The sequence below is a fragment of the Fusarium fujikuroi genome, chromosome FFUJ_chr02 (genome assembly GCF_900079805.1).
Source record: "Fusarium fujikuroi IMI 58289 draft genome, chromosome FFUJ_chr02".
In the NCBI taxonomy this organism is placed as follows: domain Eukaryota; kingdom Fungi; phylum Ascomycota; class Sordariomycetes; order Hypocreales; family Nectriaceae; genus Fusarium; species Fusarium fujikuroi.
Window position 1 is genome coordinate 1,062,714 of NC_036623.1, and position 14,075 is coordinate 1,076,788.

The following is a 14,075-nucleotide window of genomic DNA, read 5'->3' on the forward strand; positions in this document are numbered from 1 at the left end:
TAACGAGGCGGCCAGAGACTGGGGTGCAGGATCCATTCATTACAGCCTTGAATAGTTGATCTTCCAGTCAAGTGACAACTATCGTGTACAGTACACGTAACAGCACATGCTAACTGATTAGCAAACACCGTCTTTTTTTCTTTCTTTCGTAACGCCATTATCTTTGGCTTGTTGCAAAAGATATGAGACAGATTATCTTGGCAGAGCCTCTTGTTCAACCTGCCTGTCCTACCAGCGGTAAAGCCGATATCAGGAATAGCCTACAGTTTAGACAAATCGATCTGACATAGCGCCGCAAAAACCTTATCTTTCCGCGTACAAAAAAGCATAAAAAAAAGGCTAGAAAATTCTCATGATAGCCAACTACCTATTCGGGGACAAGTCGTCGACAGTGCAGTATGTACATACGTACATACATGAAAGTAAATCAGGGGGAGGCCCGGTTAGCACGGAGTGCGAGGATATCCGTTGCCGCAAAGCGACGCAAGGCAGAGCGCCCAATTGAAGCGCGAGTAAATTGTCCCATTGGAGCGAGCTCCGATCGACAAAGGTCATCCCGCGGCTTTTTTTCTTCTGAAATCTTGGGGTGAGGCGAGAAATCGGAGTTGCTGATTGGTTCGATGGACAGGATAGGAAACCCTAGAAATCTGCAGTTGGGGTTTCTAGAAGGACGTCTCTCTCTTTTCCCGTCTTAGCCGGACGGCGTATTGGACTTAATTGTGGTTCTTTTTATGGGATCTGAGAAGAGAACGGGAATAGTTGTAAGAATCAGGTTACGTGACTGGAGATGAGTAACAAAAAGAGCCGGAGCCGGTCTCGGTGCAAGACATGGAAGTGGCAATAACTTCAGAATCATCAACTGTTATGTACCGTTACACGGCGGCCCTGACCCCCATTCTCTGGAGCATGCACGGAGAAGACGGAAACAGGGGTGCACTAGTTAGTTATCGTCAGAAAGTTGGTGTGTGCACCCTCTACTCCGTAGTTGGCTTCACATCGTGGGGCAAAACTGAGGGTGTTGTTGTTTGGTCCTGGTCCTGGTCCTGGTCTTGTAGACTTGTACTGTAAGAAAGAAAATGGCTCACTCTGTTTAGTTTCGTGGAGCATCAGCATCAATGGAACGGGCAAGGCACGCACGCACATCGTTGAGAACAATAACTATGACGAGATACGTATCTTCAATCGCGAAAGGTATATTAGGCCACCTCAACCTTTTTCTCTGAACCTATCTATCTTTTACTCTTCACTCTCACTCTCACTCTTCCACTGTCTATTCCCTTCACTTACACACAAACAACCACTACAACCATCACAATGTCTGACTCCGTTACTCCCCAGACCCCTTCCCACTTCGGTGAGAACAAGGGCATCAAGTTCACCTTCAAGACTGGCAACGCCCGTTATCAATGTGTCCTTCAGGACCGCGCTCACTAGTATGCCATACCTTCTTCTGACTTAAAACTTCAGCCTCAAGCAAAGTACTAACCATGCTTCAGCGAGCGCACCAAGGCTTCCCGCCAGAACTCTACCGACTCTGTCTCCTCAAACGAGTCTATCAAGACTGAGAAGTCTTCGCACTAAATTGTGTCTGAGATAATGGCACCTTGATATACCTCGAAACATAAAGAGGATCAAGGGTGACCAGAACAAACAATCAAAATGGGGGGAGTTTATTATACCACAATCATCTGGCATTATTAGCGACGGTTATACAGGGACATTTGGCGTCTCCATGAATCAAACAATCTTTTTACTGTTACTCTGTTCAATGTGCACTGCTGAATCTGAACGTGAAGGCCATGAACGTATAGCTTGGTCGCATCTCCATACCAAGGCTCACCTCCTGGGCAAAGTGGCATTTCACCCAGTGAGAGCAACCAAATGACAAACAGGCATTCAAATTGTCAGGTTCATCTGCAAGATCCCGAATGCCAAGTTTTCCCAAGTCGCACTCGGTCACTGCAAAAAGAAACGGGGACCCGACCCCGTATCTCGCTCGGTGTCTCGTCTTTTCACCTGGATGGATCAAGACTAATTACTCCACCGTATCAGGACCGACCGATCCTCTTTTTGCCGCTGGGATCAGGAACAAAAGACCGAATCAGTGAGTTGTACTTAGTACTGTATTATCCACAGCGGATTTCGGACAAGACGCGGCTCTAGCGATGATAAGTCGGAGGTCGGTGGCTTTGGGTTCCGGCGGCTGAAAGGCGATTTGAAGGTTGGTCGGAAGGCCGTGAGATGCGAGGTCCGTCAGATTGGATCGGAAGACTCGGCCGGGGCTGTCAGCTTCAAGCAACGGTCGAGTATTGGAGCCGGTAGCTTCGGATATATAAACTATTGTCTCATCTCACCTACATACTTATATAGTTAGAGCTATTTCTCCCTCAGCCATCATATAATGCCGTGCGCATTTTGGCTCATTGAAGGATTGAGGGGAAAAGCCAAAGTCGTACGCCATGTACCACAAGATCCCGCCAGGCGTCGTCATATCGTACCTGGCTAACTGACCGAAACCGATGAGACCATGCTTGGCTCTGTGAACGGAGCCAGGCTGACTCGAGCAACAGGTAATAAGTCAAGCCCCGACAATCGGTGGCGCGCAAGCAAATTACCACGAGTCCATAAGAGACGGACAATCTCACGTACTCGTAATAGGCTCGTCTTACTATGCTTTGCGCCCAGCACTAACTACCTACGTACGAATACAATGACGTTTCAAAGGCAGCAGACTTTCAGGGGCTTGTTCTCACCGACGCTTATTATCGCGAACTGACTTTGGTGCGTCAACAGTAGAACAGAATAGGCAAGATTTCTCGAAATGTCTCTTTTTCCATTTGAGTGCAGCTAAGCCAAGCGTGTGATGGTAGGTCGCTCGTTAGTCGACGCTGTAATGCATATCACGCATCACATCGCATCACGTCACGCGCCATCCACAAGCGTCGATTGAGAGTTGATGTTGATTAGAAGAGTTGATGATACATAGAGATGAAACCAGGTGAAAGCATTGTTATTTGAATCAATTGTATTGTTATACAATCTTTGGTGTTAGTTACTTTGGCTGTCAAAGTCTAAGAATCATGAGCACAGCCCACTTCTTCCACTTCTAAGTTCTCAGCTGGGCAGACAGAATGTGCGAGTAAGTCCGAATCTGAGTCGTAGTCGTAGTCGCTGTCACAATTGATTGATACTGAACTTAATAGGTTTGTTTAAATGCTCCCTATCCCACCTCTTACGTCAATTTCCCTTCTACCCCTTCTATTGTTCTTCTGAGCCTACACCAAGCTCCTTGTTTTGTATTCCACTGTCACTCTCACTCGCTGTTTGTGTCGCTATTGGATCTGCGATTCACCAACTTACGTACGACGTGCTCGACTATTTCTGTCGCTCTTTGAGAGAGGATGCCTCATCCTCTGGTGGCTACAGGTATGTAAATCAATCAATCAATTCACAGCGCCACACTCCATCATCTCCCATGACTTCCATTATCCACGAATTTCGCTACCGTCCAGTCTTTTGATTATCTTCGCTGTATTCATCATCTTCATTGCTCATTCAGGCCAAGCCCATGGCATGTTGATTACCCCGCGTCCAAGCTTGCGAATCATAGTGCACGTCTCGCCTGTGTCTGCCTGAGCTGAGGCCAAAAAGAGTGTCGCCTGAGCCACAGCCAGGTCAGTTCTAGTCCCGAGGCTGCCTGTGGCAAACACAGATGCCAGAAGCAGCACGAGGCCTACGCAAGCTCAAACTTCCCCTTGATTTGCCTCCAACTTCCTCCAATTTATTCGTTGTTTCTGCTGTTTAATTTATTGTTCGAAGAGTTTCTGGAAAGCTCTCTCTTTGCATTTGTGCTTTTTTGTCTCGTGGGGGAAAAAAAGGAGATTTGTTGTCTTCTTTCTGTTTGCTCGCTTGCAGCTCTCACTCCACTCCACTGAACATCACATCACGACCCGTTCACACCTCTCTTTTCTCTCTTCTCTTCTCTCCTACATCTGCAGTCTCTCTGCAGACTTGAGAAACAATGCCTAACCATATCGTCCTGGCATCAGGTGCCGTAGTCGCTGTTTCGGTCGCTATCGCCACCACTATTGCCATCTTCGAGTCGCCAGAAGTGCGACGATACGCCGACGATGTTCGAAGGCGGATAGCTTTCGCCCTCCACTCTATGGGCGAGGGCATCGAGCCTCCCCACCGTGAGCCCAGGTTTAATAGACCTGAGGATGCCGATGGCTTCTTCGAGTCCCGTCGTGGTGCTGGTGCCGAAGCTGGTGTTGACGCTGATGAGGAAACTCGCCGACGACAACGTGAGGAGCTGCTTTATTGGAACTCGGTCATGTTGGAGAAGCAAGAGAAGGAACAAAAGGACAAGGAAACCGACGAGAAAAACCCTGCGACCATGGATTCATCACGACGAGGCTCTTCATTTGATGACTTCCTCCGTCAGGATGAGGGTGCTGAACGAGGCGCTTATGTCTATAACACTGGAGCTGATACCCGTGCAATGGATGACGGTCTGCGACGCCGTGGCGATGGTGCTCGCGGCTTCTCATCTCTCTACACCAACCCTTTTGCCGACGAACACAACATTGATCAAGACGAACTGATCGACGATATCGAGCAAAGCGGCCATCTTTCTCCCGCCCAAGACGAAATTTCCGACATCTACAGCGCTACTACCCAGGACCGAGATGAGAAGCCCGCTGCTCTTATCGACACTGACCCCACCCCCGCCCTTTCTGAGACAGCTTCTTCCGCCACACTGGAGCGTGAAATCGGTGTCGATGAGTACATGACCGCTGGACAAGAGGATCGCGACGACGCTTATTCCTCCATTCAAGCATGGGCGCAAAACACTAGCCCCGAGTTTTACTCTCCTCTTCCCGTTACACCCAGCGCCCCCATGTCTGAGCCTGAAATCATCAGCGACGATGGCATGGTGACACCCACCGACTCTGTATCTCTTGTCGGTTCCGGAGATGATGTCGCTAACGATGCGCAATCGTCTCGCGAGGGTGAGGCTGGTCGCTACTTCGATGTCTTGAGCGAGAGCTCCGGCATGGCTACTCCCGCTAGCTGGTCTGAGGTCGGCAGCGTCATCAGCGAGAGCGACGCCCACATTCCTATCCACCAATAAACTCTGTCGTGTGGCAATTTTAAAATCATCAAGTTGGAATATAGGTAGGAAAGCCAGTGTAGGAGTAGGATTTTGTTTTCAGAGTTGTATAACGGACGTATACAGACTTTGAGGGTCTGAGTTCTTGGGTTTTCTTTTTGTCTGGAGTTGGAGTTCAGGTTGCGGTAGCAAACTTATATCCTTAGCACCTGGCTAATCTCGTTTCTTTCACAAAACCTATCGACTCATCTGACTCTACTTGCTATCGTATGTGAACGCCTCATATGCATCAGTAAATCATTATCGACGCCTACATTCAATGTGTATCTGTATATATACTACGACTCAAGCTTCTCCTTGTAATCGCCCCAAAGCTGCTCAACCGGCCGTCCAACCAGTTCGGTCCAAAACGGCTTCTCTTCATACTTCTGAATCCGTAGCTTCTCATTCAGGCGACGAATAGTTCCCTTTCCAAATCGCTCCTCCAAGTAGTCCAGGAAATAGGCCGTTTGCTGGTAGCCAGCGTCCCACTTTCCATTGCTGTCGCGTTTCCAGTGAGGGGGACTAAGAAGGCAGTGAAGTCGCACCCAGTCTGCGATACCTTCGATCAGGCCGCCTGGACAAGTTCCATGACCGTTGTACTGAAGGCAGTGAACTAGCTCATGAGTGAGTACGCCGTTGATCTCTTCTGTACGACGGGATATGGGGTGGATGTTGGCGATATACTCGACTGAGAAATGAATCTCCTTATGATCGCTGTCCAGCTCAGAGCCAGTGGTGTAAGCTACACCTGACATGCTACGAAGGATCACTGTTACAGATCGTGTTGTCGGGATTGTTGTGGTAGGACACGTGGGCGATTCATACAGGAGCGCCAGTACATGCTGGGCCGCCTTGGCGAGGCACTCGGCAGCATTGACAGAGCTAAGAAAGACCGCAGCCCCAGGGTGAGAGAGATCGCGACATTCAAGTCGTAGCTTGGGGACCTTGAACTTGCCGGCGCCGGGAATATCGGGGCCATTCCGTGGGCCGGAGGGAGTGGGTACTTGGATCGCCGGTGTCATGATCGGGGCCGGGGAGAAGATTGAGGCGGGCGTTGGAATGGGAGTGACTGGGGGAAGATGAGGCATATATACGGAGTAATTGCGTGGTGGTGAAGCAGGGAGAGGGTTTAAGACGGGCGGACCACGATTTTGATTTTAAGGGTTGAAGGTTGGCGAGATGTCCAAGTTAGATGAGGATGGAATGTAACGGAGGGGTAAGATTAGGTTAGAAATGGAGGCTTGCTGAGTGAAGATGAAAACGGCAAGTTTATGTGATCACAGAAAATCAAATAAATAATCGAGTCCGTGATAAGAGTACGAGAATGGCTCATGCGTGTTACTGAGATATCATGGGCAAGGGAAAACAAACGGATCAATGATGAGGCTGTATCATGATTGAGATGACCCCTCAGTAGAATTGAGCAGGGGTGGGTATGGAATTGGTGGCCAAAGCTCTGAAAGGGCCCCGCGAAGCTCTGTACGACACAGTGGAGTATGGAGCCTTTTAGGCAGTTCCAGCAAGGTAAAGCTTGGCGGGACATTCTTCGCCAGGGCAACTGCGGCAACCTTTTTCGGGCAGATTGTTTTTCTTCGCACCTGCTGCGCCCGACATTGACATTGACACCCAACCATTTATGATGACAGCGAAACCATAAGAAATAGGTACCTACCTTACTTTAAAATGTGGCAGTATATTGTGCTTGGAAAATAAAATAACTGGAAAAAGTTTATTAGATATGACTCCCTATATAAGCGCATCAAGTGTCAATGGCCCTGATGTACTACAGTGCTTGGGATTATTTCTGTGCTCTCCGGCAGATTACAGCAATCATCTACCTAGGGGTGAGCCAGCTCTGTCAGCTCGCGCTATTGGCTACAGCACCTACACACCTACGAAAAAGGATACCCATCTTCATCCTTAGTGCCACAACCATAACATCAACATAACAAACAACAACAACTAAAAAAGAGCTCTCTCACGCTCTCAATGCGCACTCTCAACTAAAGCGATTCTCCTTGTTTCGCTCTGTCCCCTACGGACTGTCTCGCAATTAAAGCCACAGGTATGTGCGCTTGCGCTTCCGACCCCCTTGTTTAATTTCCGGACAACACCATGGCCAGCGCATCACCATGATAACCCTTCGGGAGAGGGGGAGAGCTACTTTATCCCACTTCGCGTGGACTGCGCGCATCTCACTCAACCCCTCATTGAATCTTCATCCTGATCGCGACTAATGTAGTACTGTTTTACAGATTCGTCATAGATTCACTCATGGCCGACACAAAACTTACCGACCAGCAGGTCGCCGACCTCAAAACCATCCTGCGCGGCGACGGAAGTCTTGACTCCAAGGTCCAATATGTCACAATCATCAAATCGGGCATTAAACAGCACAATGTCCCTGAATCGAGTGTCGCTCAGCTTTTCGATGGTTTGCGCGCAGCTACTACCTCGCAGCATGCCGCTCTGGTAAACGCTGGTTTCACTGCCCTGAACCATCTCCTCACGCGCCTCTCTCGACAAGACCCCAAGCTCTTATCTAAGGAAGCCGCGCGAACTTTGCCAATTGTCGTCGAGAAGCTCGGCGACCACAAAGACAAGTTCCGTTCTCTAGCTTCGCACTCGCTTGTTACTCTATATGCCGTTGCGCCAGCAGATGTCGAACGTTTTGTTCGAAACTCAGCGATGAATGGAAAGAACCCCAGAGCAAAGGAGACCTCCATGAGTTGGCTACTACAGGTAAGTACAACCACACCTGCTGCACTCAATCGGGTGTGCTAACGGGATACAGATGCACAAGGAGAATGGCCTGCCTTTCCGAGGTTACGTCCCTGTACTCATGGAACTTCTCGAGGACGCCGATGGCATGGTACGAGATGCGGCCAAAAACACCGTCATTGAACTTTTCCGATCTGCCCCAAATGCTGCCAAGTCCGATCTTAAGCGACAACTCAAGAACTTCAAGGTACGACCTGCAATTGAGCAAGCTATCGTCAAGGAGCTCGCCCCGACCTCTAGTCGCCCCGAGACTCCCGCCGCAGAAGCCGCCGCTCCAGCACCTCGTCCAGCTCTTTCGGCCAGCACTTCGTCAGTAGCTGCAGCCGAGCGTCCTATCACTCCTGGAATCGAGACCAAGCCAGAAACTCTCGAGCCACTGTACGTCAACACAAACCGCGAGCTGGACGATATTTTTAAGGAAATGGCGTGGTTTTTCGAGGGTAAAGAGTCGGAACAGAATTGGCTGAAGCGAGAAAACTCCGTCAATAAACTGCGGCGACTCAATGTGGGCAATGTTCCGTCTGATTTCCCAGATACCTTTCTTGTTGGGGTTAAGAGCATGTTGGATGGTATCATCAAGGCGATTACCTCTCTGAGAACCAGTCTCTGCAAGGAGGGTTGTGCTCTTATCCAGGAGATGGCTAATACGTTTGGTCCTGCAATGGACCCCATGGTTGAAATGCTGATGCAATGCTTCGTCAAGCTCGCTGCAGGAACCAAGAAAATCAGCTCTCAGCTTGCCAACGAGACGGTTGACACGATCCTGAGCAAGGTTTCGTACACTCCACGCTTGATGCAACACATCTGGATGGCTTGCCAGGACAAGAATGTTGCGCCGAGAACTTATACTACAGGGTGGCTCAAGACCATTCTAAAGAAAGAGGCCCAGCACAAGCATCATATCGAGCACACAGGTGGTGTGGAGTTAATCGAGAAGTGTATCAAGAAGGGCCTGACTGATGCTAACCCGGCTGTAAGAGAGAAGATGCGATCAACATATTGGGCCTTCTGGGGAATCTGGCCTGCAAAAGCAGATGCGTAAGTTGACTTTACTCCCGTTTCTGTCATTTTTATGGCTAACACGCATTAGCATCATGGCCGATCTGGATGGCACTGCCCAGAAGCTTTTGAACAAGGACCCTAGCAACCCTCATTCCCCTAAGAAGGGAGAGACGGCTGCACGACCTGGACTGGGATTATCCAAGAGTACAATGGGCACAAGTAAGCCAAGTATTCGCGAGGCTATGATGGCTCAACGAAAGGCAAACGCAGCAAAGAACCTGCCAGCTCGACCGGGCTCAGCTATGGCTCACCTTTCGCCCGTGAAAACAACTACGTCAAGTACATCCACAGCAGCAAGCAAACCATCAGGAACCCGAACTCGCCCAGAAACTGGTGGCATGTCAGGTGCTCCAATGAGGCCTGCAAGGAGGCGGCCAGAGATGGCAGCGCGTCCTGCGACGGCGGGCCCCTACTCCGTGCGTGACATGGATGCTGGAAGTCCTGAAAGTATCAGGTCCAAGACACCCAAACCCCGAGAGACGACGCCTAAGAGAACTGCTCCTCGACCACGACCTGGACATGCTTCACATGCTAGTGAATCCAGTCTTGCATCACCAACATCGGTGAGGCCAGGCACCAAGCCCGCGGTTTCACCTCGCACAAGTCCTACAAAGTTGAAGCAATCGCAATCTGCCATGCTGCCTATGAGCAGCCCCTCCCGAGCAAATGAGGACTTTACTCTTGTTGTTCCAAATATGGCTAATTTGAGGGCCATGCAGAAGCCTGCACCAGAGCCTCACCAGAGAGCTCCTCAGGCTAACCAAGAGATTCCCTCAGAATTAACCACTCCTGTGCTTGAGGATTCACCACATATTGTCCCAGAAGCTGCTAGAGAGGCTGTGCCAGTCTCTGAGCCAGAGACAGCCCCTGAACCAACGGTTGAAGCTGAGGCCCAGGCCGCCGATGAACCTATGGAGGAGGCTGCTGAACCTTCCGTGGCCATCTCGGAGCCTGTGATTGAGCCAACACCCCAGCCGTCGGAAACCGTGCAGGCCGATCCTGTTTCAGGAGCGCCTGGTTCGACACTGCAAGTGTATGAAGACCCGTTCACTGATGAGCAGCCTTCTCCAAAGCCGACCTTTAACATTCCTGTGCTGGAAGACAAGCCCGTCAACGCTGATGCAGCCAACTTGCTCAATGCCCGTGCTCAATCCCCCGTGACGCAAGACGTAGAATCCTCTGAGAGAACAAAGCAGAGCTCACGACTGCTTGAAAGCGGCATCACCAGAGTCAAGGCAAAGACTCTTGATGTTCATGGATTCCGAAAGCTGCAGTCCCTTTTGCGTGATACCAAGGGCATCTTCACTGATGATAAGTTTGAGGCTCTGTTGATTGGACTCTTCCAATACCTGGAAGATCCTCTGTCTGGGGTGAGTGCCGAAAAGGCTCAGGATGTCAAAGCCCAGATCCTTGCTACAATCAGGCTACTCCTCCGAAAGGAACGTGACAACTTCCAGCCTCATGTGTCCAGGGGTCTTGAATCACTCCTTGAGACACGCAGTGCTTATGATATCCGTGCCCATATTGTCAGTGGCGTTGAGGTCTTGGCTGATGAACTCGTCGCCATTGGCGACGGTTCTGAGATTGTTGTTGTCCTAACAAAGCGTCTTGAAAATATTGACAGCTCGACTCCTGAGGGAAGCCGTATGCTCAGCACTGGATTGCACGTGTTGCGAAGCCTGCTTGACAAGAGACCCAACTTTATCCCTACTGATACTGAACTTGGTCAGCTGGCCAGCCTTGCCGGTCGATGCCTTGTTTCTACAGACTCTGGTGTTCGTATGGACGCCGTTCAGCTTTGCGTTGCTCTTCACTCAAGGGTAGGTGAGCAAGTCTTCTGGAATGCCCTGAAGGATGTTCAGGATGATCCCAAGAGCTTGATCACCTACTACATTGTCAAGAGACAGCGAGAGCAGACTCCTACAATTGCAGCCTAAGGGAACATGGTGACTATAGGCTTTCATCAGTTGGAGTTCAGGGGACATTTCATAGGTCAGGCGTTGGATGCCGGAATTTCATTAGGGGGGATGGTATGCCATAATGGTACGAAATGGCGATGTCAAAAGCAAGGGCGAGCCATAAAAAGGTGTCAAGTTTCACTTCCATGATGCGCTGGCGGCAGAATCGACGTGTTTGGTTTCGCATTCTTGAGTTATGGCTATTGAATAGTCGAGAGTTGCTATGTTTTTTAATGCCCTGAGTTACTTGTCCAGTTGTATATTTAGCTATTTGTAATTACTTGCACGTTTTATACATGAGACATTGGCCATTACTTGTTTAGCTCAGCTTCAACACTCTCAGTCTTTGATACTTATAAAGCACACATACAGCAATAGATTGGTCTAGAAATGAGGAAACATCTCAACCCAAACTGGTGATATGTAGACCCCAGCAGGAGACCGCCTCAGACTAAAGAATGACTCGAAAACAACATAAAATCTGGCAGCCATGTAGACAAACAAGGCGAACCAGAATGCGATATAAGTCACTAGCCACGTCGTTCCATCAGTCCTCACAGCTGTGGCGAGTACTGCCATGACAAAATACAACGCCAAGGCACCCGCAATATAGAGGCAGCTTATCTTCCACATCAAAAGCTCGATAGAGCTGGGAAAGGCCCAGTTCCAAGCTGACAGATGAACACCGCCATAGATACCAGACAGAAGCAGCGCAAGACCAGCGAGCCACGGGAACTGTTGGAAGAATCCCAAGAGACCAAAGACGTCTTCGCTCTCTGTGAAGACGCTGAAGTTGATGTCGAGGTTTCGTTTGCCCTCGCTGAACGGCATGGTTCTGTACGCAGGGTCGAGAACTGGCTTGAACTCTGGAAGTCGAGCGAGGAAGAGATCTTGGCCAGCCAGAGGTCCAGCATCATCTTCGGGACTGATCATCTCAAAGTCCCAGGCAATGCGATTTACCTTGACAAAACTCGCTGTTTTTACGAGGACCTCGCGGTTGTGGAATGGAAAGGTTGACAAGATAGCGTCCCAGCGACGGAGGAACTGCTCTGATAGTAAAAGGGGTATATGTGCAAACTCGGAGTGATACAAGAGCCCAGATGGTAGGATATCCCCCGGCCACATCTCTAGCCCCGGCTCTGGCTTTACCCAAGGCCCTGATCGTGGATTCGCCCAGGTATCGGGTAGTCTTTCATAGGCTGGAGGTCTTGCTAATCTTCGCATCCAAGACCAACCTATCCAGTTTCGAGAAGATGATTCAGGAGTTTCTTCGAGAAGTTGCATCTCCTCTACCTTCGAGACATCATCAATGTTGATTCTGAAAGGTTTTGGTGTGACCTAGTCTGGCTGCATCAAGCTGCCTCTTCTTGGAGGAGGAGGCTGATCTGGACGTTGTTGCGGAGGGAACAATGCCAGTCTCGTTGACATGTTGGGATAGAACTGGCGTTGCGCTAGGAGAGCTATCTCTCCCTCGAAGGCCCCTGGCTTAATAATCTCAGGATCCAGGACGTTGAGAGGTTTCTGGTTGATGTCAGTCAATATATCAACCAGGAGACAAATGAACATACCCTAAACCAACACAAGTAAAGGAAAATCGCACACACAACATGAACCATAGTGTGAACCTCTAACAAACTAAGAGGCAGGTTTTGGATCTTCCTGGCAATACACTGCAGGACCATCCATATGACCTGCATAACCACTAATATCTTCTGGAAGTAATCTGCTTTGCTCTTGTCGTCGATCTTCTTCTTCGATATCGGGATCCAGTGCCCTCTCTCTGCAAGCCAGGTCACTGCTCGGGGGCTCAAGCGCACCGAGTATGGCCGCTCCATTGATTCGAACAACCGAAAAGCCTTGTTGTGCAGATCGGGGATGGACAAGATGTCGTCGACGTTGACTCGAACACCGCCCATGATGATGAAGAATGTGTAGGCCATGTCAATATCGATCTGAAGACAAGTTGGATCATTAGTAAATCTAGCAAAGGAGCATATGGAACAGGCTAGGCTCTTGTGATAGGGGTCCAGACATACATGATCTGCATCTGAAGGAGTAGTTTTCTGCAACGATCGAAGTTTCGATTTCAGGTTCCAAGCCTGTTGTAGCTGATCCGCCGCCATATACAGAGCGATCTCGGGTGCAAAGAGGGTTATAGCAACCCATTTGAGCTTGTAGAGAAATATGTAATGCCAGGCCGTCTTGACAGGGACATCGAGATGAAGGGCCGTATAGATACACGCAATAAGTGTCAAGATGCAACTCTGAAGGATATCCAGAGTTCCTCGAATATTAGGTGAGTCAATCCAGGCTGGTGCTACAGCATCTGTTGAACTGTGTGTGATAGTCCATGGTGCGTCTGGAGTAGCCATGGTTAGCTCAAGGTAGTGATGCAAAAACCAGAAGCAGCAAAACAGTGAAAGAAGGTTTTCAATGTTTGTGATTGTGAGGAAGTGTAGAGTATACAAGACACAGAAACTTGCATCTTGGCTTCAATACGTACCGAATCAGGCTGAGGCTGAGTATAAAGAATCTATAAATATCAGCTGCAGGCTCAGGTGCTGGTTGGTCAAGGCATTAGATCTGGAGAATAATAGACATGCTTCCCCTCTTCACCTGCATTCAGGTCACGCATGACATCGCTCTTCAACATGATAGGTAGGGGTAGTTGCGTGGGATATATATACGATCAATAGTCATGGATAATATGGTGTAAATATATGTTACAACCCCGACGAAACTGGCATCAACAAGGGCATGAAAGAGATACAGCCGTCACTCCCATCAGAGAGCGTGAAGAGTATAAAGAGCCGTCCGACCGAAAAGAACCTCTGACCCCTTTTCGTCAACGTACAAAGATAACCAATACTCCCCCTTTGCCTGCCATAAACCATCCTCAAACCCACTATCACCAAATGCACGAGAAATTTGCCAAAGCAGCCACAGCCACAGCCAAGCTAACAAGCAAGCAAGCGTGAGAGAAAAAGAATTGGATATCATTAAATGTCCTGGCACAAAAAAGAAACGCCCTGCGGGTTGGATGACACATGCAAGCGAACCCAGCCTGGGAGCTTGAAAAATCCAACAGTGCCCAAGTAATCTTTTCATGACAACCTAGA

The 14,075-nt window shown here is 49.4% G+C and overlaps 5 protein-coding genes; 3 read left to right on the forward strand and 2 right to left on the reverse strand.

The window, feature by feature from the left end:
• Positions 1 to 1,314: 1,314 nt before the first annotated feature.
• Positions 1,315 to 1,581, forward strand: FFUJ_04959 (uncharacterized protein; the record flags this gene model as incomplete). XM_023571692.1 has 2 exons in its annotated part: positions 1,315 to 1,433; positions 1,497 to 1,581. The coding sequence occupies 2 exons, from the start codon at positions 1,315 to 1,317 to the stop codon at positions 1,579 to 1,581; spliced, it is 204 nt and encodes a 67-aa protein (XP_023425955.1).
• A 2,440-nt stretch (positions 1,582 to 4,021) lies between these two features.
• FFUJ_04958 (uncharacterized protein) lies at positions 4,022 to 5,134 on the forward strand (the record flags this gene model as incomplete). Its single annotated transcript, XM_023571693.1, has 1 exon — positions 4,022 to 5,134. The coding sequence occupies one exon, from the start codon at positions 4,022 to 4,024 to the stop codon at positions 5,132 to 5,134; it is 1,113 nt and encodes a 370-aa protein (XP_023425956.1).
• A 317-nt stretch (positions 5,135 to 5,451) lies between these two features.
• FFUJ_04957 (related to pathogenesis-related protein NtPRp27) lies at positions 5,452 to 6,177 on the reverse strand (the record flags this gene model as incomplete). Its single annotated transcript, XM_023571694.1, has 1 exon — positions 5,452 to 6,177. The coding sequence occupies one exon, from the start codon at positions 6,175 to 6,177 to the stop codon at positions 5,452 to 5,454; it is 726 nt and encodes a 241-aa protein (XP_023425957.1).
• Positions 6,178 to 7,429: 1,252 nt separating this feature from the next.
• Positions 7,430 to 10,935, forward strand: FFUJ_04956 (related to STU1-mitotic spindle protein; the record flags this gene model as incomplete). XM_023571695.1 has 3 exons in its annotated part: positions 7,430 to 7,897; positions 7,950 to 8,974; positions 9,027 to 10,935. The coding sequence occupies 3 exons, from the start codon at positions 7,430 to 7,432 to the stop codon at positions 10,933 to 10,935; spliced, it is 3,402 nt and encodes a 1,133-aa protein (XP_023425958.1).
• Positions 10,936 to 11,340: 405 nt separating this feature from the next.
• Positions 11,341 to 13,328, reverse strand: FFUJ_04955 (uncharacterized protein; the record flags this gene model as incomplete). XM_023571697.1 has 4 exons in its annotated part: positions 11,341 to 12,274; positions 12,383 to 12,477; positions 12,525 to 12,908; positions 12,993 to 13,328. 4 exons carry the CDS (start codon positions 13,326 to 13,328, stop codon positions 11,341 to 11,343), a joined length of 1,749 nt encoding a protein of 582 aa, XP_023427248.1.
• Positions 13,329 to 14,075: the final 747 nt, after the last annotated feature.